This window comes from Epinephelus lanceolatus, chromosome 12 (assembly GCF_041903045.1).
Source record: "Epinephelus lanceolatus isolate andai-2023 chromosome 12, ASM4190304v1, whole genome shotgun sequence".
NCBI lineage: Eukaryota > Metazoa > Chordata > Actinopteri > Perciformes > Serranidae > Epinephelus > Epinephelus lanceolatus.
The window spans coordinates 36462464-36489551 of NC_135745.1; the positions used below are offsets into that span (position 1 = coordinate 36462464).

At 42.7% G+C, this 27088-nt stretch overlaps 1 protein-coding gene across 3 annotated transcripts; it reads right to left on the minus strand.

The window, feature by feature from the left end:
- Positions 1 to 4953: 4953 nt before the first annotated feature.
- Positions 4954 to 21644, minus strand: kctd1 (potassium channel tetramerization domain containing 1). Of its 3 annotated transcripts, none has more exons than XM_078173376.1 (5): positions 21502 to 21644; positions 13361 to 13539; positions 12232 to 12376; positions 9552 to 9857; positions 4954 to 6168 (listed from the first exon to the last, which is right to left on the minus strand). In XM_078173376.1, the coding sequence occupies exons 1-5, from the start codon at positions 21523 to 21525 to the stop codon at positions 6007 to 6009; spliced, it is 816 nt and encodes a 271-aa protein (XP_078029502.1). In that variant the 5' UTR covers positions 21526 to 21644; the 3' UTR covers positions 4954 to 6006. The 3 variants fall into 3 exon arrangements, with proteins under 3 accessions (XP_078029502.1, XP_033492133.1, XP_033492132.2); XM_033636242.2 differs by lacking the exon at positions 21502 to 21644 and adding an exon at positions 19161 to 19629; XM_033636241.2 differs by lacking the exon at positions 21502 to 21644 and adding an exon at positions 14350 to 15103.
- Positions 21645 to 27088: the final 5444 nt, after the last annotated feature.

The following is a 27088-nucleotide window of genomic DNA, read 5'->3' on the forward strand; positions in this document are numbered from 1 at the left end:
TTTGAGTCACAGAAACTATATTTCAGAATTAGGCATACATGCACTTGTGAATGATATAAGGTTATTTTTGGCTTTTGTCACGAGCCATCCACCTCCATCGTTGCTTCACTGTCCAAGAAACTGCATTGCTGCCAGGGTATCTCGAATGGCCGAACTGACAAAACCACCACGGACGTTATCAAAGCTTGCTGGGTTACAATCTGTTATACATTAAAAGTGGATTATTACAAGTTGCCTTGGGCTCCTACAGAATAGAAAACTTGGGGGATGTTAAGGATTATGCGTTAATGTGGTGCTGCAGAAACAAAAGGAGCAGGGGTTTCACTTTTGCATGCAGCTTTCCTCTCCAACAAGTTCAAGCCAAAGAACCCATCAACGCAGGTGCTGAGCTCCACTTTTTTGTATTTAGATTTGCTCCATTTTACATTAAGACTTGAATTTCTATAACTCAAGCAAAGCCACTGTGACATATTATTACACTAGCGAGTGTCCATTTGAGATATTATCCTACCAGCGATTGTCCATCTAAGAACATTTAAAGCCCCAAAGACTGTGCAGGCATTCATCACACAGATGAACTAATTTCTCCAGTAGAAATAATGGCTAGAAATATGTGGCCATTATATTATAATAAAGGTATTTATGAGCCTTCAATCTCGCAGCCTCACTATGAGATATCTTTGAAAATTTGAAATCAGCTCCCGAGGCTTCAGGAGGGGGAGGAGAGAAGGGAGAGAGGGTGAGAGAGGGAGAGAAAGAGAGAGAAACGGCAAGGGAGAGATGTGGGAGTTGTGTTTTGCTTTTTCGCCACGGGTTACATTTATAATTATCTTGCTGGCATAAAATGGCCAAGGGGCTTTTTCAATAAAGGTAGGAGGCACCTACAGTACAGAATATTACCTACAGATCAACACAGAACAAGAGACAGGACTGCGGATAGAATAAGACTGAATCAAGAGTACAAAGTACATCATCTAATAAGTGTATTTAGTCAGGACATTCATTAGGAACAGTAGCCACTGCTTGCATGGCGCCATAGAAGTGAGCACTGTGAGGGCTGATGATTTGAAGACGAGGTGAATGAGTCCATCCACTGACCTTCACTTGTAGTGAGTAAGCAGAGCCTGCGGAGTGAGGGAAAGATGGCCACGGCCACTTTCTCCAGGCCCTACTCTGCCTTTTGATGACTGGAAATAATCACTAGAGAGAAAGCGAGTGAGAGAGACATGATCACAGACTCAACACAGAAGAGAGGAGGATCTCAAATTGCTTTATTCTCCTCAAAACCCCCTGTCCTCTAAAGGACTGGAAGACAGCTTCTTAATACCATTCATCTTTTCTCCAACCGACTGTGTCCGGAGAGGAGGATATCTCTAATTCCTTTTCAAGTCAGTCTGAATCCAGGAAGTGAGAAAAGATAGGGCTGGACGGGGTCTCATTATACTCAGGCTGCCCCACAGGTAACAAACTTAAAAATCACATGGGGTGCATAAAAAGTACAGCTGGATTTCAAACTGAACACATGTTCAGTCTCTGTCTTACAGCAGCCAAATAGTATTTTATTTTGGGAGAACAATGACTGTTTTTTTACTCATCCATTGAAGTTGAGTCATAGACCGTAAAAATAATGAACGTAGCCACCGTGACATCACCCACTGGTTTGTGGACTCGAGTTTTGCACGCACAAGTTTGGCATTTTGGCTGTAGTGTGACGCCCCTCCCACTGTCTTTGAGAATGTTCCAGCCAGCCTCATCAGGCAGTTGGCTGACATGGGAGGGTCGTTGCCTTGATTAGGCTCACCTGGGCTTTCAGGCTATAAAAGCTGCCTCATGTGTTCACTTGGCCTGACATCCACTGGGCATCATTGCTTTTGGTTTGCACCTTCAGCACCTCCACAGCACACCTGACACACACCCATGCATGGCTTCCATAACTGACTTTGCTGACCTACACACTCCATTGGTTATTTAAGTTAGTTTTAGTTTAATAAATTCTGCTTGTTTTAACTAAATCTGTTGTGTGGACTCCCTACCTGTCACATTCACTGAGACAGTTTGTGAGAGTAGCCATCTTGGAGCAACAAATGACCATAATTGGACGAGAGGGTGAAGCTGTGGCGGAGTGAGGGATGTATATACACGACTCGCGGCAGTATTTTGAATTTGAGTGCAGTAACCATTTTGGCCACATTCTTACATACAGCGCCTTTAAGCCTTAATAATATTTAAACAGTTGAGTTATGTAAAAATTCACCCCTCTTGCAGTTGTAACGAATGCTAAAATTAGCTAAAAGGACCAAAACTATTTTTGGCACCAGGCTGTAAACATGTTTATTTCCGTTTTAAAGGCACTGTATGTAAGAATGTGGCCAAAACAGTTACTGCACTCAAATTCAAAATACTGCAGCGAGTCGTGTCTGCCCCCCCTCCCCTACAGATTCAAGGTTGCTGGACAGCGGCACGCTGGAGACTGATTTGTTACTTTAACTGATGCTGAGACTCTACTGACTGTGTGACTGGTAGACGGCGGTGGGTGGCGCAACAGGCCAAAACACAAATTCAAAACATAAACATGATTTGCGGACCGTAAAATATTTTTTTAAATGCGAATATTCTGGCCATACTATTGTTGTCGGTGAGATCAGTATGCTATATTAACATTATTCCTTAGTCTCTGTGACATATTAGGATAATTTTATGACTGTTTGCTTTAGATTTCTTACATATAGCTCCTTTAAAGTTGGGCATTTTAAAATAATGGTCTATGGGGACTGACGCTGTTTTGGAGCCAGCCTCAAGTGGCCAGTTGAGGAACTACAGTTTTTGGCACTTGTTCCTTGGCTTCATTTTTCAGGCCCAGACGTAGCTGCTTGGGTTCATGCAGCTAAACCAACTTTCTACCCAGGTATACTACATTCGTACCTTAAGCATTTAATTCTTAAAATCTTAATGATATACATAATAGGAAGTGTTTTACATCTTAGGAGATGAGCTTAGGCCTAATTGCATACTTGCCAAGAGCTGAGGAGATAAGAGGTTTGTTATCACTGTACAATAAATACAAAGCCAGTAGCCTGTTAGCTTAGCTTAGCACAAAGACCTTAAACAAGGGGAAACAGCTAGCCTGTCTCTGTCCAAAGTTAACAACACCTACCTACCAGCACCTATAAAGCTCACTTGTTATGCACAAAAACCAAAGTGTTAAATGACAGACTTTGGTTTTACAGTATTTGTGCTAAGCTAAGCTAACAGGCTGCTGACTGTGGCTATTTTTTGTACAGAAACACTTTGCAAGAAAATGAATGAGGTTTTTTTCCATATTTGTGGCAGCATAGCTCAAAAAAATCAAGACAACTGTTCAGTTTATGATAAAAGCACCAAATTTGGTACATGTATACCTTATTGCACGTAGAAGACACCTGGATACTGGGGCATCATGGCGGCAAATTCAAATATGACCACCACCTGAAAACAGTTTTGGCCATAACTCTTGAACCAGTTGAGCTATAAGCTTGGTGTTTATTTCATGTTTTTTGACCACAAGAAATACATTGGAATGCTTATTTTTATGATTGGATGCATCTGGACCACTAATTTGCATATTTCCAAGATGGCGGCCATCTAAAATAAGCTTTTTAAAAAAAATGCTTTTAGCAAACTTGGTGTCTATTTAATATTTTTAACATTAGAAACACAATGGAATACTCAGATTCATGAGTTATTTTTAAATCACATTATATTTTATTTATGCTCTCTTATTTGCATAATGCCAATATGGCCACTATCCCACACACATTTTCACCCAGATTCAGTTGTAAGGATGATTTTTTTCCATATTGTGATTCCATGCCCCCTGCTGTGCCAAACAGCATTGGAAAAACTCAGATTTTTAACATGAAACTGCTTTATTCAGTGTTTTTACTGGCTTTAATCACCTGGTTGGTCTGTTATGGCAAAGAGGACACCTCTGTGGATAATTCGGCTTTCCCTAAAAACCTCCTGAGCAGTTAATGCTGAAGGAATCCTATATGTAAGAAACTGACTGCAATGATGGCATTGCTCCGTCTTTACTTTTTGATTGAGAGAGCAGGAAATTACATAATGACAGTGACATGTTTTAAACGTTTATCGGGTTGTATTTTCCTCATTTGAAATGATCAACAGGCTGCTGAGAATTTGCTGAAAGTCTGAAGAAATGGCTGATGATGTTGTATAGATTGAATATTAGAATTGTGTTTCAATTTTTTTTTAAATCGATCCATCAGTTATATTTATCGCCTCTAGCACTTGAATGCTGAGTTGAACTTTTATCTTAAGTCTGGTAACTGTAATAGTTTTAGCAGAGCGTTGATGTGTTTGATGCCTGCTCCATGAATAATTTGATTTTATGATTGAAAGCAAAGCATTGCTGTGTACCACTCACAGTTGCACCTCTAGCCTATGAGAATAACAGTCAGTCAAAAGGGAATCTAGGGCAAAGAGGCCTTGAAGGGGACACATATAGCATAAACCGTAGATAGCCAAAGAAAGTGGAGATTCTGCCAAAAGGGATGAAGACAAGACGACAGGGCTCCGTGTGGGATTTCACTTTGGATTTTGGCCCTGCAGGGATATGTGGAAGCACAACTGACAGGACTTGCGTGGAGAAGTCGGCTCCATTCAATATAACTAAGTAAAGAATGCCCCATGTAGTCACTGATGCACCAGCATAAATCCTCCAAGGTACAATATTGCCTTGGCAAAGTTAGCTTCACCTCTCTGGTTGTAGAGAGCTAAAACACTACATAATGTAAAAGATTCTTGTTTGCCTCTGAACACACACAGGATGCTGGAGAGAATCTTAAGAGGTAGGATAGATGCAGTAAATTCAAATTTAAGGAATTACCATTTAGCTGTGCAGACGTGTGAAGCCAGTCCCTACAGCCATGTAAAAACAGCGAACAGACACCATGACAACTTTAGTTGAGATTTATTTCACATGTTTTGCTACATTCCTCTTTACTCAAATCTAGGGAGCGTAGGTGGGTCAGTCATCTTAGAAATACTTTATATCCAACTTCATATCAATATGTGCTACAAGTAAAAGTGATCTTGGAGTGGGTAGTACAATAAGCCTTAATCTGTTCAGTCATGTCTGAGGCAACAAATTTGCTTTAAAAAGATTCAATGTAAAAAACACAAACACATATACAATGAAAAAATTTACAGGTCATGACTCAGAGGAATATTATGATCCAATTAAATAATTCCCAAGGTAGCACACAGGGGTTAGTAGTTCATACTCCCTGATGAAGCAAATGTGACATAATAATTTACTAAATTATTTTCTGTACTGCTGCATATAGGATGGCCTTTGATGCTTAATTTTGATGAGACTAATAATGTCAACTATATGTCATGGCATAATCCAATAAAATAACTTCCATTAAAGTAAAAAACACTTCATTGGTATCACAATATTCAACATCATGTGAAAAAAGATGCTTTGTTGAAACTAACTGTTTATGACAACTGAGACATTCTGTACTGTAAGCAACACATTAGTGACCTTTTTACAGCAAGGGACTAAAAACAGACTGCCAATTTGCCAGTGAGACATCAAAATCAAATCACTGGTGACAAGCTATGCAACATACTACATGAGCTATATTTGTTTTTAATTTATATGGGTATAGTAGAAATCATATTCAACCTAATGTAGGCTCCAAGTTTTAAAACAAACTTTGCTTGGGGATCCAGCGTATATAAATCCTTTTTTAATTGTTTTACGGGGGCTAGACATTCACAAATGTCCTTGCAATCTCAAACTTATCAAATGTCTTGTATCTTCTTATGGCAAAAAAATCTCCTGTTGCACCTCATTTTTATTCTCTAGATGGTTCTCAAGTTTAAGAAAACAAAAACATCAACAAGGAAACGAAGAAAAACAGAGTCCACAGAGCTCTGCAGCATCGAGCGTTTGGCTGCCACAGAAAAGTCTAGCACCTCCTGCTGCTCGGGAGGTTTCTAGTCCAGCTGCTCCTGCTTTATCCTGTTTGAATTGGATCCTCGCTGACTCGTCCTCCTCAGTTCCCTCCTCAGGACGTACTCGCTGAATTGGGATGAGTCCACGCCTCCGCCGCAGGAGCCGGCGATCTCGAAGCCGCGTTGTTGGAGGCGCTCTAGAACCTGGAAGGGGTGGAACGGGATAGAAGGAGGAAGATGTCAGTGGCAAAACAGGACATCAGTCACAGAGGGGAAACCATCATTAGCATTCTTTACCAGCAGGCAATGCTCACTCATACAGTATATCTTTCATAGTCAGTGCCAACCTGGTCAAGATGCCTGATAAATCATTCCTGGAGGTCTACCAGTCCCCATGAGTTATGATGCTAAAACATTAATGTGACCTTTAACCTTTTGTTTACTGCTGCAAAACCTGAAAGCACATCATCGTCCGAAACTCTTCTAGTTACATGCTGCCGAGTTAGTGCTAGGTCTGGCATTGGAAACAGCTCTGGGAGTAAGCTGCAACATACGGCCTGTGACGGGAATTTGGATGAGACTTTCACAAGACTTTCACAAAACCAAGAGCCTCTCGTTTTGCCTCATGCCTCATTTTCATTGTTTTCTGGTGTACATGTGTGTTTGCCTGCATGTGTGTGTAGCTGTTCCTGATCACGCAGCCTTGCAGACATCTACAGACCGTGTCCAGGGGGGCTGTAGGATCACATTCCATCGAAGAGGCCCCAGGGAGCTGTGAGGCTTTCTCTCTGCCACTTGGCTCAGTGCGGGCTGCTCAGCAAAACCCCCTCTCCCCATTTCTCCCCCAGCCCCCAGGCCCAAGCCTCCGCCAAAACTACAAAGGTCCCCCTACTGCTGGCAGCTCTCTCTGCCCCCCTTCCTTCTCTCAAAACCCCCGCCCTGCCTCCATTAGCCGCAGATACAGCATCCACCGCCGGCGTGCTTTAATAACCAAACAGGATTATGGGCCCTGCCTGGGGACAACCTGCCAGGGAGCATGCTCACTCTCTTGCTTGCTCTCCACGACTCACACACTTCAGAGACGGGTTTGTTTGTGTGTTTTTTGGGAGGGAGATGGAGATTTGACTTCCTCAGATGGAGACACAGTCCAAATCATTGTGAAATCTTTTCAAATATGCCTCTCCTCCATCCTTTATTGATGCGTATCTGAGGATTTTGCCATCAATGAATTAGTGGAATATCAATATATAATCAGGGAAATACAATATTGCCAAATACATGCTGAATATAAAAGAGGATTTTAACACATTTTTCAGTGTGTAGAAGTTTTCTTTTAAAGTCTTGTTTTACTCTTACAATATGGTTTTGCTTAGAACTTATTATGCTTCAGAATGGATCACAAATCTTTCTATACAGTATATAAAAGGACATCTTTGCAGTGGCGCCCCCAGGAAATTTTTATAAGGTTGGCCAAGAGGGGCCACTGAAAATCTAGGAGCGGCACACCAAAACCAAAAACAATAACTGACTTTCAGGAATTCTATTACTCTGTTGAAGTTGTTGGAAACTTTGCCAATATAAGAGTAAAGGAATCGCATACTGATATACATTGGTTTCTTACTTTAAAGTTAATGTTACTAACTATCTCATGTGCAAAGACTAATGTCAGTACAGTTAACATTTTGAGTTGCGCAAAACTCCTGTGGTAATGTGCTATCTCTACAACTCATTGTTTATCAAATAGGCTGGTTGTCCTTTTCCTTAAAATATACAGCTTTAGTTTGAAGGAGTACATTGACTATACAGAACATTTATTGTGAAAAGGCCTTCTCAAGTTTAGGGCTTACTCGTGGTTACCCATAGAACCTATTTTGAAAACCATGCCTGTTGTTCCCTGGCCAAAATTTGACCCAATTTTGGAGCATTTTTTAGCCCCCTTCCCAACAAGTTATACCGACAAAGTTGGTACCAATGGATGCCTTAGTTTGTCTAGTTTCACCTGATACCACTACCTTGACACCTAGAAAATAATTGCGCCACAGACTCTTAAAGGAAATGACCACTTTAGAATGAAAATACAGACAGTACTTACTCACCCTCATGGCGACAAGAAGTCCAGTGTAGTTTTTTAATCCACAAAACTCGTTCAGGGTATCGGAGGATAACAGCTAGCCGAGAACAAGAACATCTCTGAACATTCTTAAGTCTCGCGCGAGTTGCCATGTAAACACAGCATGCCTGCAGGCTAACTGACCACGGTGAGAAATGATGCTATAAAAGTGGAGTAAATTACGTCTTTTCAAGTCAGTTTTGCGTGCCGCGGCTTCAGGACACTTGGATTATGACGGACGAGCCGTTCTGACGTTTTTGAAATGCATTAGCGGAGTTTTATTACATTTTTTAAATTACTTTGGACGTGGGTTCCATGCACTGCAAGTGTATGGAAAAATCCGGCTAGCTGTTATCCTCCGATACTCCGAACGAGTTGTGTGGATTAAAAAACTACACTGGACTTCTTGTATGTACTGTCTGTATTTTCATTCTAAAGTGGTCATTTCCACTGTATCTTTGGATAACTAAATTTCAAGTCATAGTTTTGCTCCCCTTGAACTCTTCCAACACCTTAAAGATGTCAAAGTACGTCTTTAAACAACAGAAAAAGTCTTGTGGGTTTGCAGAACTACTATTTGGTAAGAAACCGTACTAAAGCTGTGTTCTACTTATTTGTTTCTTGGACACTACAGACCAAAATGTGTAGCTGCTTGGCTTTATTTTATTTTAAATTGAGCATTGATCCAACAATCGCCTAAGACACTCTGGGGAATCATCTTATGTCTGCTTAAGTGTTTCACTGCATTCTGAATTGCCCACTTCCTCTTTCTGTCTGCCAGTTTCCCCCCAGTTTGCACATTCATGTGAGTCTCCAACATGATTCAATGTGTCGGCTATTCCTTCACTTAATGGGTTGAAATCCACCATTAATCCATTTACTATCCTTTCTCTGCAGGTTGGCACTGATCCCAACTTCAGAGGGAAACTTTAAAACAGTCAAAATGTCTTACGGACTTAACTGTAAATGCTTTTCATCCACATGGAACACAGAGGAGCAATGGGTACAATATAGGGACTATATTATGAGTGTTGCAAAGGGATGCATAATATTAAAGCTGACCATCTACCAACTCCAGAGCCGAAGTCGAAATCATTATTCCGGTCAGATCCCAGAAAAGTAAAGATGGTGGTAGAGTTGTGTAATGATGGCTTGCTAAATTGATGCTTTGATGAACTCATCAAAGGGCTCATTTTTCCACGAGGCTGTTCTTGTGACTCGATTAGATTAAAAAAGATAAGAATTTGCAATCAGACATCAGTAAAATTCCAAAAGTCTACAGTATAACAGCAGATGAAAAAAAAGCTGAATGAACAGATCATCACCTCAGCCAACTCCTTGGGCATACGACTGAATGTAAAAATATAGAGAAACATACTTTAGCTAATCTTTGAGTGTGTATACTTATAGAAGCATGCTGAATAAAACTCTCAGGATAAGAGACAACACACCCACAGCAGCCCACAGTTCCCATTACCTGGACAGAGTTGAGGTGGCAGTACCCATTGAGTGGGAAACGGATGACATGCGTGGAGTCATGGTTCCAGCCGGCATTGACAGAGTTGCACATGACATCGCCAATTTCCGGAAACACGTCTTCAATCAGGGCCTTGTCGCCGCTGAGCGTAATCCTCTCGCCCAGGTCAGGTGCAACACGCACCACCAAGCACTCGCAGGGACGCGACACCCGGCCCAGCTCTTGGTCCTGGCGCCAGCGCTCCAGCTCAGCAAGCATGGGCTGCAACTGGAAGTATCGCGCCTCCTCATACAGCAGACTGTAGTCCTGTAGGAGACGGGGCAAAGGATATTATGTATATTATCTTGCATGTGCTGTTTGATATGGCAGTTCTGTTTATGTTAGCTCTGATTGTACCAGGTTAAAGGGTAACTGTGGACCCTATTTTATAATGTTTTTGTATCTAAGTAACTCATGGGAATGACAGTTTTTGAGATCAGCCCAGTATTGAGCAAGGTCTTTGCAGCTGGATGCAGCAAAACAAGCTGCAATATAACATTAATGGGCAATTAACGCTTTTCTTTTACCACTGACAGGCTCAGATTATCATTCTAAGTGTCTGACAACATTATGGAAAGGACCCCTACAGAGATAGACCTTGTTGCTGAAGAGTAAGATTCTTTTGTTTAACTAGAAAGTACCCAGAAATCGCTCTCACCAAACCCACCAGACTCCATTTAGATAAACTGTAATTTTATCACCATACAACACACCTCATTCAAGGTTGACAGAAAACAAAATAAAACGCTCAAAAGCCATCTTGATTCATGTCTTCACTGTTCCAACACTCTCCAACTCTGGTTTGGTCAAATAAACCCTTAACTCATCCAGTTAGATGTCAAAGCATGCTCGCTATGCACACGCTAAAATTACTGTTTTTTTAAATGGGGTCTGGTGGGTTTGGCGATGGCAATTTCAGGGCTGTTTCTACTTAAACAAAAAGGATCTTACTCTTTAATAAAAAGGTCTATCTTTGTAGGGACCATTTCCAGAATGTTGCCAGACACTTAGAATAATAATCTGAGCCTGTCAGTGGCAAAAATTAGCACTTTTAGTGGACGGAAATTGAAGGTGCACAAATGCCCCTCGTGGTTACATTATAGCCTGTTTTGCGACTGCTGACTGCTCTCACTCAGTACAGGACAAACATGTCCAAGCTGTCGTTCCCATTAGTTACTTAGACACAAAAACATGAGAAAATGGGGTCCAGGTTGAAAAATACCCAAGTTACCCTTTAAGTAACAAGTCTTGAATGTTAAACAGCAAGACTTGTTACCCTTTAAGTAACAAGTCTTGCTGTTTAACATTCATCCAGTTACTTTTGTTAAACCTGACACTTTAAGGAGCAAATGTTAATGCAGTGAATTACTGGATATATCTATCACACAAAAACGACGAGTCTAAAGATTTACAGGCAGTTAAAATGTTGCATACTGTAGTACAAAATCAGAGTGCGAACAGTTTGTGACTCATGCTGGGTCACAAGGTCAACACTGCAAAGATCATGATTAGCAAAAACCTTTCCAACATAGGCACTGTAGTATGAATGTTTTATTTACGGATACTTAATATCCCAACAGTCTATAATCTCTCCTGTTTGTTTTATTTTTGTTACATAAAGCTCATAAACTCCCTCAAGCTATCATGCAGAAAGCATTTGATGTATACCGTACAGAGATACTTAAGGTAGACTAAACTCAACTGGAGGAAGCTGGTAGACTAAATGCAGCACACAGTATATCTCGCTTGTACTCGAGAGCAAAACAACCGAAAAACAGACTAAGCTAATCAGTTTACGGTTATGATTTTCTTTCTAATGTGGATCCAAACCAAAAAAGAAACTTGAAAACCACCGTTCTACATGAATGAGCAATAAACCCAAGCGAAGACACCATTCAGCAAAAATTACAAAAGCTCCAGTGTGGAGGAGATATAGTGCGACATGTAACACAGGGTTGCGTGGGGTAGAGGAGCAGATCCTTTACCCGCAGGACTGCAGGGCCTAAATCTCACCACGTTCGAGTTTTCTCATGCTCCTCTCAAAATCTACTCAATGTGAATGTGGCCTTAGCTTGAACTTGAGCCTGTCTTTTGTCTTTGCTTATTTTAGCTGACATACTTTCCGCTGATTGAGTCACACTGTGGACAGTCCATCAGATAATGTGGTTATTTGTTTTCTCCCAGGGCAAGTTAAGTAATTACTGACTAAATGACACATAAGAGTAAAAAAAAAAGGAATGTTAATGTGTCACATACAGTGAGACTCACCCTGGATGGACTCTTGGCTTGAGAACACAGAGCGCTGATGAAATCAAGCACATGCAATGTGGTCGTGGGCGCCAGAGCATTTATTTATTTGTCTTGATGCAAGCTTATTGTTTTCCTTACATATCTCAAGAGAATCTTTGGCCATGGAGAGCTGGAGGGGACCAAATTGCGTCTCGTGATGAGTAAATGCATTGTGCTTGAGCTTTGTTTGCCCTGATACTCTGTCTCCAGCATGGGAACCGTTTTAAGCGATTCAAGGAGGACCAGCGACCAAAGGCATTCCACGGCCTTAGCATTCATTGTGTGGGCTAAGTTGTAGGACTGCTGACTGGCTGATGGGACTTTACAGTTTCTAGGATGGACATCCACTCACTTTGAAGTCGTCTGGGATGAGGAGCTTGGACGTCCTGAGGAAGTTGAGGATGTAGCGGAACATGTGTCCATCCCTGTCAATGAAGTAGTGCTGCTTCAGGCTGTCCAGGACTATAGGCTCTGTGCCATCAAAGAGACGACCAATTCTACCCAGAGAGAAGGGAGGGGTGGGGGGTGAGGCAGAAAGGGAGGGAAGGAGGGAGTGAGGGAGGGAGGGGGACAACATGTCAACATTTCCAATCTTACATTCCTTGACTTTTGCGTGCAAAAGCTCGAAACATGAGTTCTGAACTAATAATATGCACAATCAATATACTACTCTCGAGCTCATGTTCCTTGCACCTTGAATGGTGGGAGACAAGGAGGAGAGGAGAAAGGAAAAACATTATACAGTGAAGCAAGAGCATGTGCAAAGGGATGTGACTCACTCATTTTCTCAAGCTCTGAAATGTTTTTCACACCTTCGCACTGACATGCACACATTACTGAGCTCGATACACGCATCAGGAAAGAAGGAAAGAAAGAAAGAGATTAAAAACAGAGGTGGTCTTGAAAAGGTCAGGGCCAGCTGGTAGTTGGTTGCCCGAGGCAGGGTGCCAGTCACCCTCGGGCCTGAGCTCGCAGCGACAGTGCGGCCTCCCAGCCTCCAGATGGCCCCATGCCCTTTGGCCCTTTACTGCTGCTGTGACATCTGTCAGAATAACCAAGTTGCTTTTGTCTGTGCACTGCATTCTGCACTCCTACAAATTGTTTATCGCCCAAAATAACTGTGGGCTTCACTTACACAGGGAGACATTGTGCGATACTATCTGATAAATCCAACTGATGCTGCAGATTTTTTTGGAGGGGATAGAAGGATAGAAGGAGTAAACATTTATACTCCTGTCAAGTGCATCCGCGAGATGTTTCTGTGATTTGACGGGATGTGACATTTGACTGTTTAATGTCACGGGATGACATTAAACATTAAACAGGATGACATTCTGACGCTGATAAATCTGGCTGGAAAATAAACTCCCTGTAAGACACTGAATCTTCTGCGATCTTGTCCCTTGTTTTTCGAGCAAAATACTACACCCAAAACCTCCATCACACGCTTGAAATACAGAAGCGTGGTGGAGCAGACTCACCGGGATTCTGGGAATTTTGTTAAGGTGGCCAGACTGCTGGTGTACATGTGTCCGCCCACATCAATGTGCACAGGGGCGTTGGACTTGGTGAGCTGTGCAGGTGTTGGGATGCCCTGGTTGCTCAAGGGAGACACTGGTGACCGTGTGATCATGGGCCTGGACATGCTGGAGCGATTATCCTGTTGGACACAACACAAGGAGGAAAATATTACAAAGGAAGATGTTTTTTCTTCTGCATATCATATAAAAAATGCACGATTACAACCACAGGCGGCTGGAAAATTAAGATTTAGCTCATTTAAATTTGTAAAAAAAATAATTAAACACAGCAATATTTCGGCACAACATGACACACTCCACAGTCAGGGAATGAAAGAGAAGATTTTCGTCTCTGCAAGTTAGAGCAGCCTGACCTTGACCTGAATGTTGCCACAATCCACAAGCATCCACTCCTGTGGGCCATAATCTCCAAAACCAAATTAATTTGGAGCATCAATCTCATAGTCTTGGAAAATGAGCAATAATGACTCTCGATTTGAACACTGTAATAGGATTTGGAGAAATTGTCGCCTGTTAACCTACAAACACCATTAAGGAGACAATTTGTGTTAAGCTCTCAGAAGGAAATTACTTCAGTTCACCCCCCAAAAGTTTCAGACCCCGAGTGCAGATGGAAGAAAATAGCCCAGTGTAGTGCCTGTGACGTCTCAATTACTGCGGATTATTACAGAATGAGATAATACAAGCATTTTCTGGATATGATTAAAACTGGTTTAAGAGTAAATTAAAACAGGAAACAGAGGAAACAGTGCGTACGTGATATTCAAATAACGTGACAATAGTGCGCACTCGTTTAAGGACATCTATTCACACGCTGCGTTCAAGAAAACCTAAGTGTGTGTCACTTTGCTCCTGCAGCAGTGAAAGTGACAGTCCGACCCCAGTCTCTTTTATTTAACCCCACACATTATCGGACTTTGCGTGTTTACCTGCGCCGGCATCACTGTGTTTGGAGAGGAAGTCACCGAATGGTCATTTTGCTTGAGAGATGCTGCGGGAACCGGCTCTCCTCTGACTGCGAACATCAGTGAGGGCTCCCTGCACTCCGCCGCTCGGATCGGCAGCCGTTTGAGGGAAGCGTGCAAGGACTCATCCACAGAACTGATTGGACGCGGTCGCTTTCTCGCTTTCTGATGCGTTAAGTCCATGATGTCCGTCTCGTCCATTACAGCGCAGACGTCGAGGTGAGCAGATAGGACGCGGTCGGCTTTTTTCCAACGCACCTGCCAAATGTGGAGAGGCGTGAAAAACGGGATAGCGAGCACACCGGGGGAAGAGCGGCGCCGTGGCTGTCACACGGAGCAGCTTCTTTGCAATGGCTGGGAGAAGTCAAAGCCCCCGACAACATTAGCATTGTAGCGCCCGCGGCTCTTTTGGGCTGTCGCTGTTTCAGTGGCAGGTATCTGCGTCGCATTTTCACAATAAAACAAATCTTGCACAGGGGGAAAAAGGGAAAACACCGTCTGGGTGTGCGTGTAGGGTCAAGGCGCACATCTGGACCTGCCACAGCTGGCCTTTGCCCCCTTTTGGAGCAGTGTTTCTGCGCGCGGTCACCCTCCTCCTGATGCTGCTGCCCATTGTTCAGCTTTTTCGTGTGTGTCTGCGGGTCAAACCCTCCTTCAACACAACAAAGTCCAAAGTTCAGTGAAAAAAACTCAAGTGATGACCAACCCACTCAACCACCTGGACATAAAGCCCCTATATAGCTCCCTCCACCCACAAACACACATCACTCACAAGCACCTGACTGATCCTGGTCTTTCCAATCACACAAAAGCAGCCAGTCATTGCATTTTCAGCAACATTGTTAATATAATCTTTTTATTATCTGTGCATTTATCATTTGTGTGACCGCATGTGCACAAGCACCACAACATCCCTCCAAAAACAGCAGTGTGTCCCTCACAGAAGACACTTGAAGCATCTTTTTGATCAGCCTCTCATTGGCCGCCCGCCTCACAAACATCAGAGTTACTGTGTGATGACTGCAGTGTGTAAACACCACCTCCGCTGACCACATCAGCATTGCAAAACCACCACGCTAATGATCATGGAGTATAAAAACCACACCACAACATGTCCAATTGCTGTTAAAAGTACTGCCACAGCACTCTCCTGGGCTGTTTTTTTCTTCATAGAAAATGCAGGGAATCCACAAATTTTAATAACATTCAGATTAAAATTAATTAGTTCAACCACTGGCCTTAAAACATCCACATTCCTGCTTCTCATTGGCAGTGTGAGTTTCACACCTAGATACCCAATTAGCAATTAAGCTTGCCTTTGAGTGTAGGCCTCCAATGCGGTGTGTGATCCTGGTCTGATTTGCATGCCGCTTGTGCACGCGCTGATAAGCGCAGGCAGCAGCCATACATAGTTTTAAAATTCAACTCCAGAATCCCTCGCAGAAGGCAAAGGGGCCTGCAGGGCAAAAGAGAGAGAAATCACATGGCTGCTCTTCAAAAGGGGACCTGTGTAAGGCAGCCGGCAAAGTGCGTGGGATCACACTCAGAATGCAGGTAATTTGTTCCCTGACTAATTTGTGGAGATGGTGGTGTGTGTGTGTGTGTGTGAGAGTGAGTGAGTGTGAGAGCGAGTGTGTGCCTGTGGAGAGTAAGTTCTGAAAACAGCTTGGTGGAATTGGATTTCCTCAAAGCCTTGTCATCGCAAAGGTGGATTGAGTGTAAAATCTGTAAGGCATTATGGAAAATTGCAGGGGAGAGAGAAGAGAGAGTGAAAGAGAACGGGTGGTTGGGTGGGTGGCGAAGGGGGGGGTAGCGGGTTGTGGGAATGAGCTCTTATATCACAAAATCACTCTGAGTTGTTGGAAGTAAAGATACACATGTTTCGGACCTTTTCTTGGACCAACATCCACGTCACATTTCTGGCTTTTTACACCTAAGTCTCAAGGACAGTTCAAAGGTCACCACATCCTCACAATCCATCACTCAGCACATGATGGCCATGATGGCCAATCAGTGACACTCACAAATCAGCCGTCAGCTTCACGATGCGCACTCAAGATCCTCCACACCTGCACTCTTCCTACAGTACCTGTTGCCATTTTGAATTTGGCACAGTGCTACAAAAGTCTCCCGTGTTTGTAGATGTGTTCCCAAACTTTCCAGCCTTTCTGAAACAAGTCGAAACGCATGTGTTTGGGGAATTTGCTCGTTTACCCAGCTTGTGTCATTTTGTTGCACCACAGTATGCACAAACAAATCTAAAACAGGCACAGTGCATCAAAAGCCCGGAGTATTTGGGCTGCTCCAGTTACCCCTGTTGTTTTTTTCCATCACTGGCCTCAAGTCTTTCAAGCCGTTTATGCAAAATCATCATCTTCTTTACATCTCAAGGAGCAAACACACACCGTATAGCTCCCTTTTCAACCTCTTAAAAAAAGCCAACGCGGGGTATATTACCCACAAATGCTCCTTAAACTTTAGGAAACAAGTGCCTGTCTGCCATTGCAATAATCAAAGGGCCTGTTGGGATCAACATCAGCAACAAACTCATTTTCCATCCCACAATGCAGCTCTTCAGTGTTTCGACATATCGCACAAGACACAATTAGCATTTCAGATCAGAGCATTAACATTCAGTTCGAGGCAGGCAGACTGGTATTTACATAATCTGGATGGGTTGTCTCTGCTTCGTTGCCCGTGGCCATTTGTTTCAAATGTCCACACACAGACAACTACAGACTTTGGGTTCACTTCAGTCACTGCTGGCTGCAAAGGCAACAAAATAACAGGTAGTGAGGCGGTAACAGAACGCTTGGGGTAAACAGGATATGGTTGTCTGGTCAGGTGTGTGTCACTGGATTTTTTTAAGTGGTCATTAGGCATTGTGAGGCAAAGCGCCCAGGCAACGTTTTAATAAAACGTCAGACAGTGACATCAAAGCAGGTATTTAGATGAGAACAGAGATATAAAACCTCACAAATCACAACTACATGCAAATAGCATGTTTCTCAGTCACAGCAGTATGTGTGTAAGTTTGTGGCGACAACTAAAGAAGTGTGTTCAGTGTGAGAACTACTTTGGTGTTTAGTGAAAGGATGAAGAGGCGGCCTTGCAGTAAAAAAAAGTTACCAGAGCAAAGAGACCTTGCTGACCTGCTCCGGAGCTACGAGAAATTTGATTTTCTGGATAAGCTACTTTTTTTTTTTAACCTGGAAAGTAAAGGTAGCAAATAAAGGGAAATAAGGCCTCTGGATCTGGTTATCCAATCTGTGTTTCAGAACTGGAGTCACTCTGGTAACAGTAACTAAAAAAGGCAATCTGAGCTGATACACAGTTTCAGATTTGACATCCAAGCAGCAACTCAAAAAAACACATTCCCTGACTTTTATCACCAGCACAGCTACTTGTCTCCCTCAACATTTGTGGAGTTACTGTAGCAGTCGTCAGCGTGACATCACAGATAAGGAAGTGTGATCAGGGCTCGGTTGCCGCAGGCTGTTGGAGACAGTGGTGCATGTTCAGTGGCAACCTGTCCCAGGGCAAAGGAGTGGCACAGCCTTAATATGAAATATAACAACAGTATTTCTCTCCGAGGGGTTCTGTTGAGCAGGTAAAGCACCTCTAACTTCAAACTGAAATGTGGACTTTCTTTTTAAGTATTTATCTTCTGCCGGATCAGTGTGTTTAAGTGTAATCTTAGTGGGAAACAGATGTACAGATGCTGTATACAGTAAAGTAGTGGGGTTTTGTCATTACAGCGCCATCAAGTGATCAGACCTGACAACCCAACATCTCAATCTTATTCTGTTTATTCATGCGCCCTCTGAAACTGGTGAAACTGGCTTTCACTGCAGGTGACCTAAACGTCAGAGGGGTTTGTTTATGATGTTACATTTAATAAATGTTGTTTAAAGTCTGCCTGCAGTACAGTGAGAAAGATTTGAGTGACTGAACCTATTTTTTGTGTAGGATGTAAAATATAATATCACAGTATAAACTTTATGAACATCAGCAGATGTTGATTCACACAATACATGCTCCCATGGGTGAACTAGGTCAGGATTATTACTTAGCAAACTATATTTGCCGATTCGCAGTCGGACCTTGGAGTTGATTACGCACGGCGCGGTCAGAGAGCCAAGAGAGGAGAGGACAAAATTCGCTCCTATTTTTGTCTCCGTTTACATAAATATGATTCTCTTAACACGGTTACGGCTTGTATTAAAGGATGATTCACAGATTCTGCATTGACGTGTGTAAAAGGTACATCCTGTCTTACAGAATAAGAAAAAAACGCCTGCGGCAAAATTACTCCACAATGGCGTCTTTCATTAGAAGATCTGGGGCAGCCAGGAAATAGAACTGTTTCGCGACAAAAACTGGCTTCAGAAAACACTTCATGGACACGACGGAGGCAGGTTTGAGTAAGTTAGGAGCAAGTTGTGGAGCCCCAGCGACACGGAGACGGCGATGTGTTCGAAGCTCGAAACGCGCCAGGAGCGAATTCACACGGTGGACAAGTGGAGTGTTTGCTCGACAAGATCGCAGTCTAATCCGCTGTTCGTTTACACCAGATGCACCAAAGCTTCTCATACGATAGCCACGCAAATACATTTGTACAGTAACCGAGGAACAATAGCCAGGAAGTGGTTAAATATTTTTTAAAGAACTGTACCGCTCGAATCGCTTGGCACATGCGTAAAAGCTGCTGCGCCTCAATGTCCCAGTCCACCCAGCCTCGGAAATAATAGCAAACCAAATAAATCTCCGCTTACCTGAAACATAGAGCGGCATAAAGTAGCTTTTTATGCACCTTTTCCCTCCGATTTGGCCCACGATCTGCTTCTCTTCCTACACCAGTGAGAAATGCAATAGCTTGGCTAAGGTAGACAGAACAAAATACAGAGAATACTTGCTCCAGGGCTCCGAAACCCCTCAAGGCAAAGATCAGGATACAATTAGCTCATGTCTCTGCCCCAGTCTAAACCAATCTGCAGAATAAAACTCCCAGCAAAGGAAGAGATCACAGCGGCAGTGCCTCAGTCTTTGTTGAGTTTATGTTTTTATAAAATCAAATAAAGAAATCTTTTTTTTTCTGCATTTACAACACCCTCACTCCTCCTGCCTCCAACTTGCCTATTGCCTCCCTCTCGCAGAGAAGCTGATTTTAATCGTTATGATTAGTTTTGATGTAACGTTCCCCCGGGCGATTGCTACAAATGGATGGAGTGTTTCTTTGCCAGGGAGGAAAAGCAGCAGATGATGATAATTATATAGATTGTTGGTAGAGTCCTTTGATTCCCCCCCCCCTACCCCTCAAACATCTAACCTATCTTGTGTGCGTCTTTAACACATGCCATCCACGCAGCATGTGCATCGGACAACTTGTTGATTAGCCTGGAAATCAACTTATTAATTTAATGGAATGTGGTTAATGAAATTCCCACTCCTTTGTAATCTTTTCGGTCTCTTTTCCTCCCTTTGGACAACCTCCAAATGACGTAGTTGTATAAATAAGCACTTGCAGCTTGCCTTGCCCCAATCAAGTCTGAATCAGTGCCTGAGGGTGATGTGCGAGCTCATTTCAAATGTTCAACCATGCATGATTTCAGGAAGATTGAGGCACTTCTGAGGCTTTTAGATTTACTTGGGGAATGCAGTCTGCAAAGGAAGTGCATGTTTAAAGTCAGTCCTATTGTGAAATCCCTTCATGTGAACGTGCATGATTATTCCGCCTGACTCCAGAGTGCTACTTTGCGCACATCTGGATTTAGGATTGACAGTTATTTCTATACATTCTCAACACTTATCCCCACACATACGCAGTGGACTGAAGCTGAAAATGCCCGCTCTTGCGCCCCCTACTGTCGAGAGCATTCACTTTTTTAACAGCAGCTATGAGAGCAAATGAATCCTGCCATGTTATTGTAACACTACCCAACTTTAAAAGCAGGAAAACAAAAGAGAGACAACATCCATTTGAGGCAAATATTTACAAACAGGCTGTGTATCTTAATGTCCATCCAAGTTTGTTCTCAAGTTTGAGCAACAGTGGAATACGAGTGCCACGTGAGGGACCCAGTGACTGATGGATGCGAGCATACAAACAAAAGCATTTTCCAGTTCTCCTCATCAAAAGAGTTTCCCTCTCACAGCATCTTTTGTAGATGATGAACAGAATTGCTTTTTGAGGGAAGGCCAGCTATCCCTTCCATCCGATCCAAGGGCCATTAAACTTTCCACTTTTTTGACCAGTGTGTCCCACAGGAAAACAAACACAGGATTAAAGTGTTACAATGAAGTTATTTGCCCTGGAGGTTACTGGCTGGCGCAGGATACACCATGCCCCAACTATCATCCCACACGCACACACACACATTTTTATGCCATTAGTCTGACAAACTATAGTGAACGGAGAGCGCCCCCAGGCCTTAAAATCCCATGCGTTACCCATTTTACACACAAATGGAGCCCATTCATAATGGGATCCTCTCACTTCAGTATTCAAAATATGCATCAGATGTTGTTGAAACTAACCAGCGGAGATCTTTCGATACATGTGGTGTTTGATACCGAAAAACAAAGCCATTGTTCTAATGCCGCTGCATGTGGAAGGGTTAGTATTTTCCTTGGATCCAGACCTAAGTGCTACAGCAGCAACAGCAGGCAAGCGCTGGCTGGCTGCACCATATTTTGGTGGACAAATTATCCAGATTGGTTGCAGATGTGAGCTTGCCCCAAACAGAAACTGCCTTGCCTGAATGACATCATAGGGATATTAATGCATACACAGGAGAGAGGGGAGAGGAACCTTGGAAAACTTATGCTGCTGGCTGGAATTCTGAGAAACTGACACACACATACACTTATAGAAATTACTTTGGTTATAAATCTTTTCTGTCACAACTTAATTTGACATTTAAAGCAAATGAACAGTTCATAAACAATAAAACACATTCTCTCCCAGCTCACTTCATCACTTTCAGCGACATCCTAACGTAGTCTGGTATGAAAAGGAGCTTAGGTGGCACTAAACGTTAAAGGGACACTTAACCAATTTTAAACCAGCTTTGTATCACAACAATGTGCATAGTATTGTGGTAATCTTGATCTTACCAGCGCCCAGATCTCCCTGCTCATCTCTCAACTCAAATCGTCACGCAGTGGATTTTCACTGGCTCTAGAGCTACAGATTGGACTTCATTTTTGTGTGCCCGCCACCACGGACACAAAGAGTATACAGAAGTGGTTCAAATCTCTCAAACTCAGACCAAACTCAGATCAGACGGTAAAACTAAGCAGTGCTGATGAAATATTAACCAAGACTCTGTTACTGCGTTGCCTATTTCTCACCCAAAATTTTTCAGACACATATTTTAGCTTACTGTTTAACTGTAATTTGACATCATGTGTTACTAGCCAGCTGCCGTATTGTTTCCATTTTTAAAATATTCCTTGATTTGAGAAACAAAGGTACATTATGTACAAATAAAACTGCATACCAGGGAAGGAAAAAAACAAAATTAAAGAAAAAGTAAAGCAAGCAAGACTCAGCTTTCAGGGGGTGCCGGAGCCTCTCACAGCCCCAAGTGCACCGATTACCCCTGCCATCACTGTTGTTCCTTTTTTCTGATGTTGCTGTCGCTCGGGAATACTACATCTATCACCACTGCCTTCTTCTGTTGTCTGTCTGTCAACACAATGTCTGGTTTGTTAGCCATCACCAGTTTGTCAGTCTGGATCTGGAAGTCCCGCAGTACTGAGCTCGGTCATTCTCCACCACCTTAGGAGGTGTCTTCCATTGTGACCTTTGGACCTCCAGCCCATACTGCAGATGTTCCTGTACACTATGCCAGCCACCTGGTTATGGCGTCCCATGTACACTGTTCCTGTCTGCATCTTACGCCCTGCTACTATGTGCTGAGTCATATATATATAGTTTCTTCCTCTAATTCACAGAGCCATATTGCTCCTTGTAGAAAAACAGCCAAGCTCACATTACACCAGCAGGAGCAATTTTTGGTCCGGTGTGGCGCAGTGCATCCTGGTAGTTGTAGGTTTTCTACCTCTTGATCAAAAGCAAATGCTGCAGCCCTTTTTCTCAGTTTCCTCAGGTCATGTAGCACCAATTTGAAAAGTATTTGTCTTTCAACTGCACAGACAGCCTAGTTTTATTGAAAGATAATCTTTCCAGCAGTAAAATACTTCTTTAAACAGATAATATATTGGTGTATAACACACATCACTGAGTCCATTTGCTGACTTTATGACTCGTCTTTTCTTGCGCTCCTGTTAGACAGCACTTCCTGTACTTGTCACTGAAGTGGCTGCTATTTAGCAAAAGTTATATCATTTCACTTCAGAGCCTGAATTCAACACAGTTCAAATACTGAAAGGAAGGTTTTATCATCATATTTTTAGCAGTAGTTTGGACTTAAGGGCATCTGAATGTGTATTTTAATATAGTAAGATACTGCTTTGCTCCAGACACCTTTATGACCTTCATTTGTTGCATAATATCTACATGGCTAAACAGGGTGAACTCCCGTTGCACCTACTGATTGACATCAGTCCTCCTGGTCCCCGCAAACCAGCCAGCGTGGACTAAGAGAGATGTTGGTTTCGCCTCAGACCATGTTAATAACTGCTGCTATACTCACCACACCCCTCTAATGGCCTGTGGTTATGTAAGGGAGTGGGATGGATAAGGGAAAGTGCTGAAGCTGCTCCAGAGCCTGACTCAATCTGCCCTGCAGGGTTGCACAGTTTTAGGCCAGAACTGTTCATCAAATATTATCTTTGGCACAATGAAATTTAGCTCTGGAGAATGACTCTGTTGCTGCAATGTAGTCCAAGTCCTACCATCCAGCACGGCCTTGGAAAGCTAAATATTAACAATGATAATTATATTACAGAGGAGCTTCATTGTTCAGTTAAGACAATCAACCAGCCTGTGTGCTGTAGTTGTGTCTTTCTTCATGTTGTACTCCAGAAACTTCCAATATGCAAACTCTGTGGAGCTGTGCATGTACATGTCTGTGACTCACCGTTACAGTGGGGTTATTACAGCTTACAAAGCCAGCATGGTGCACATGTCAGACTCTGTTCCGCTCATGAAACAGCTGCCAAAATTGATCACAAATCATGATTTTTTATACAGATAAGTGACTGTTTTCTGTAGCTAAGAAAAAAGGAGGATCTCCTTTTGTATGGGATCACTTGCAGCCCCGTTTGTTGACTTACCTCTCAGCCCCAAATACACCCATCCCACCCACAGTGGACAGAGGAGTCAGTGACACCACTATGAGGGGAAGAGAGACAAGAGGAGGGGGCTGCTTGGGTAATGCTGGGAGGCTCTAATAAAATGTAATCCTATTATATGGTTCCCACTAGAGGGCAACAATAATAAAGGTTTCCCTAATAACACGAGCAGACCAAACCCAAATGGAAAACAGCTCCTCCGGTCAAGTCCCACACTTGTACATATATCCTCTCATTAACCCAATTGCTGTTGGGCCACATTACACCGACAGGCCTTCGAGATTTAGCCGTGATGGCGAGGCAAGAGTTAAGTCAAACAAATGTGTTTCATCAAACTGCAGTTTGGGCTTCTCTGCATAAAGGAATTGAAGGGGGGGGCGGGGGTTGTGAGGGAATGTGTGCGGGTGGGAAGTTAGAAGCAGAGCCCCCAGGAAACCAATCAGAACTTCTCCACCCGCCCTTCCTGTGTCAAAGCCACCGGGGTCTCAGGTGTGTGTTACATGAGCTAATACCTCCCAAACTTGATTGTTTGTGTTAGAGTAATCAGAGTTTTGCAAATTACCATTTTGGAAATGATAGTCCCATCATTGGTAAACAAAATCACAGTACAGTAGAGGAACAGCGCGAACTAGAAATCATGAGATAAGACTCTAAACCTCCAAATGATGATGAAGTTTAATTCTTCCTCAAATGAAGTGAAATATTCAGTAAAGATTAAAAAAGTTGGAATTTCATCACATCAGCTTCTTTACAAACTCTTTGCACGGGAGCAGCAGAAGTGACTTTCTTTGACTAGCATTAACAAGGAATGGCAATCTCCCTACTGCAAAAAGACGTAAACACAAACTCTCATATTTATATGATTTGATAATGTAATGAATGAGTTATTCGGCTTCCTAGCTGTCTTGCACAAACGCAGTGAAATATTTATCATAAGTGACAAGGTGAGTGAGAATATCAATCATATTCTCAAGACAGCTTGAGTTATTAAGTGAGCCAATGTAACAGTATTACAAAACCCAGAATAACAAAGTTATTTATCTCTCTCTCTGCATGTGTGTACATTTACTTGTGTATGTGTATGTGTGTGTGTGTGTGTGTGTGTGTGTGTTTATGTGTATGACAGCATCAGACACACACACACAGACAGAGAGAGAGAGAGAGAGAGTGAGTCGCATGCCTTCCTGTTCCTGTACCACCCTCCAACCCCAGAGCCGCAGACTCAAGGCAGTTTCCAGAATCAAACAATTTCACGCAGCTACTGGAGGAGGAAATGAACTGAGCCCAGAGCAATAATAAAATTATACAAATGTTATTACAGACTCGCCTGCTACTGTCCTACTTTAATTCAAATTTGGGCACTCCAGGCGGTGCTGGTGGCAGAGACCTTCCTGAATAAATCAACATTAGCTTACGTCTAAATTATTAAGGAAGTGGGAGACTTTCTTGTTTATAGTATGAATTATTAAACAAGTGTTTAACGCTGTTTTTCTTCATGAATCCCCAAATATTAATTGCTAATGATCTTTAAGGTGTGTGTTTTATCTTTTGCCCCTTCTGTTGTATGCTGGGGAATTGAAAATCTGGATTCTCAAGTCGCAAGAAATCTGCCTGTTCCCAGTTAGATAAGCACAAGATGCACTTTGAGATATACTTTGCTGGCATCTGTATGATGTGCAAATGAAGCTCTGGTTATAACAATATTCTCATCATATAGGCATTGTTGGTATTTGCAGTGACTGTGAATGTAAATTAATGAATTACGGAGGCAGCCACTGTTAAGACTGTCCACGCATTATCAGCTCTCTGCTCAACATCTCGCCGATAAGCCGTGATGTTAACAAACAGACAGCTGAGAAAGTGCTGGTCTATCATTTGCTGTCACTTTTTATTTGCCTTTTCCTAATTGAGGTGTCTGCAGCAAGCCTTTGGAAGTTTGTCAGCACACAGAGAGGACATTTTCCTAGGATTTGATTGGCACTTTACAGAGTATGAAACACACCACATGGCATTTCAACAACACCTTGCTCTGTATGCACACAGAAGACACATATAAGTACTTTTAATTCATAACAAAACCAAACTCCCAGTCCAACAGAGACTGCTCTCCTCACCTGTCTTCCCTATTTAATCTTCAGATGAGCAAAGGCCGATAAATCAAAACGGAGTGAGCCCATTCCCCCATCGTCTGTCCCAAGAGGAAATAGTCAATGCATGAATATTAGATTTATGTACTCATTTATTTGGGCTATAAAGATGATTAAAGGGAGCTGAGAGGGTGCTGGCCTCGAGCCACTGAAGCCTTCAGGGATACAGGCTGCATGCCTCCAGGTAAAGGATAGTGCTGCTGAGAGAATCAGTGATGTCCATTTTCAACTCCAGTAGGCCTCGAAGAACAGCATTCGTTACCACCGACATCCTCACACCACTCAAACAACTGTCTGCGAGCTTTTTATACAGAAAAGTATCGAGCTGGAGTTTAATTCAGGCAGCCTGGGTGATAATAAGAATCCTCTCCAAAATTGTCAAAATGCTAAGAATACCAAGGCTGGAGAAAAAAAAGAAGTATTTCAGTGTGAGCTCAGCTCCTATTTGAGTACTGGGTTCCTGTTATAGGGCTATGCAACACTTAATCCTCCTGTGTAGTTCTGAATTAATGGCCTGGACCAATTTCAAATGAAATGCGGCTCAGACTTATGAATAAAACTGACTTGTGTCTACCCACGTTTGCAGTGTAACCTGTACATCCAAGGCTCTTGGCTGCCCTCCCCTGGAGAAATACAAATGGGAGCATCACTGCACAGTAGGTGATTCACACAGTGGCCAGTAGGTGATGCTGTTGTCACACATAAGGACAGCACTGACGAGGGTGAAATGGGGGGGGGGGGGGGGAGTTAGTCCATGTAGGAGTAAAAACAATTTTGATTTAGTATCTGGATTACACCAGCTTTCTAGCTTTGCAAACGCAATATAGTTGCAGCATGTAGACAACTTCAGTTGATGCGGCAGGATCAGTGGAGCTGATCATTTCCTCCACATTACAAAAAAATAGATTGAATTGCACCTGTTCTTTTAGAGAAGGAAATAAAGTGCAGACATAACAGATCACCTCTATTTCGTAGCACAAAGTGGTATCATTTCCTCTGCTCTCCGCTGATAGAATGAGATTACATGAAGCTATTCTCAGAGACTTAACTCACAAGGAGCACGCATCCTGGACATTTATCTGGCCATGGGGAGACATAATCTAAAGGTAGATGAGCCAATCCATCATTGATCTGAACCTTTCGTCTGCACAGTGCCCAGCTGCTGCTACCGGAAACAAGTGACTGTAGTGGAAAGCCTCACAGATACAGTCCACCAGATTGCTTATGGTTGTGAGGAAGGTGGAGGTTTGTGCAACCTGTTTGCATGTTTCAAAACTCCAAAAAGCAACCATAAA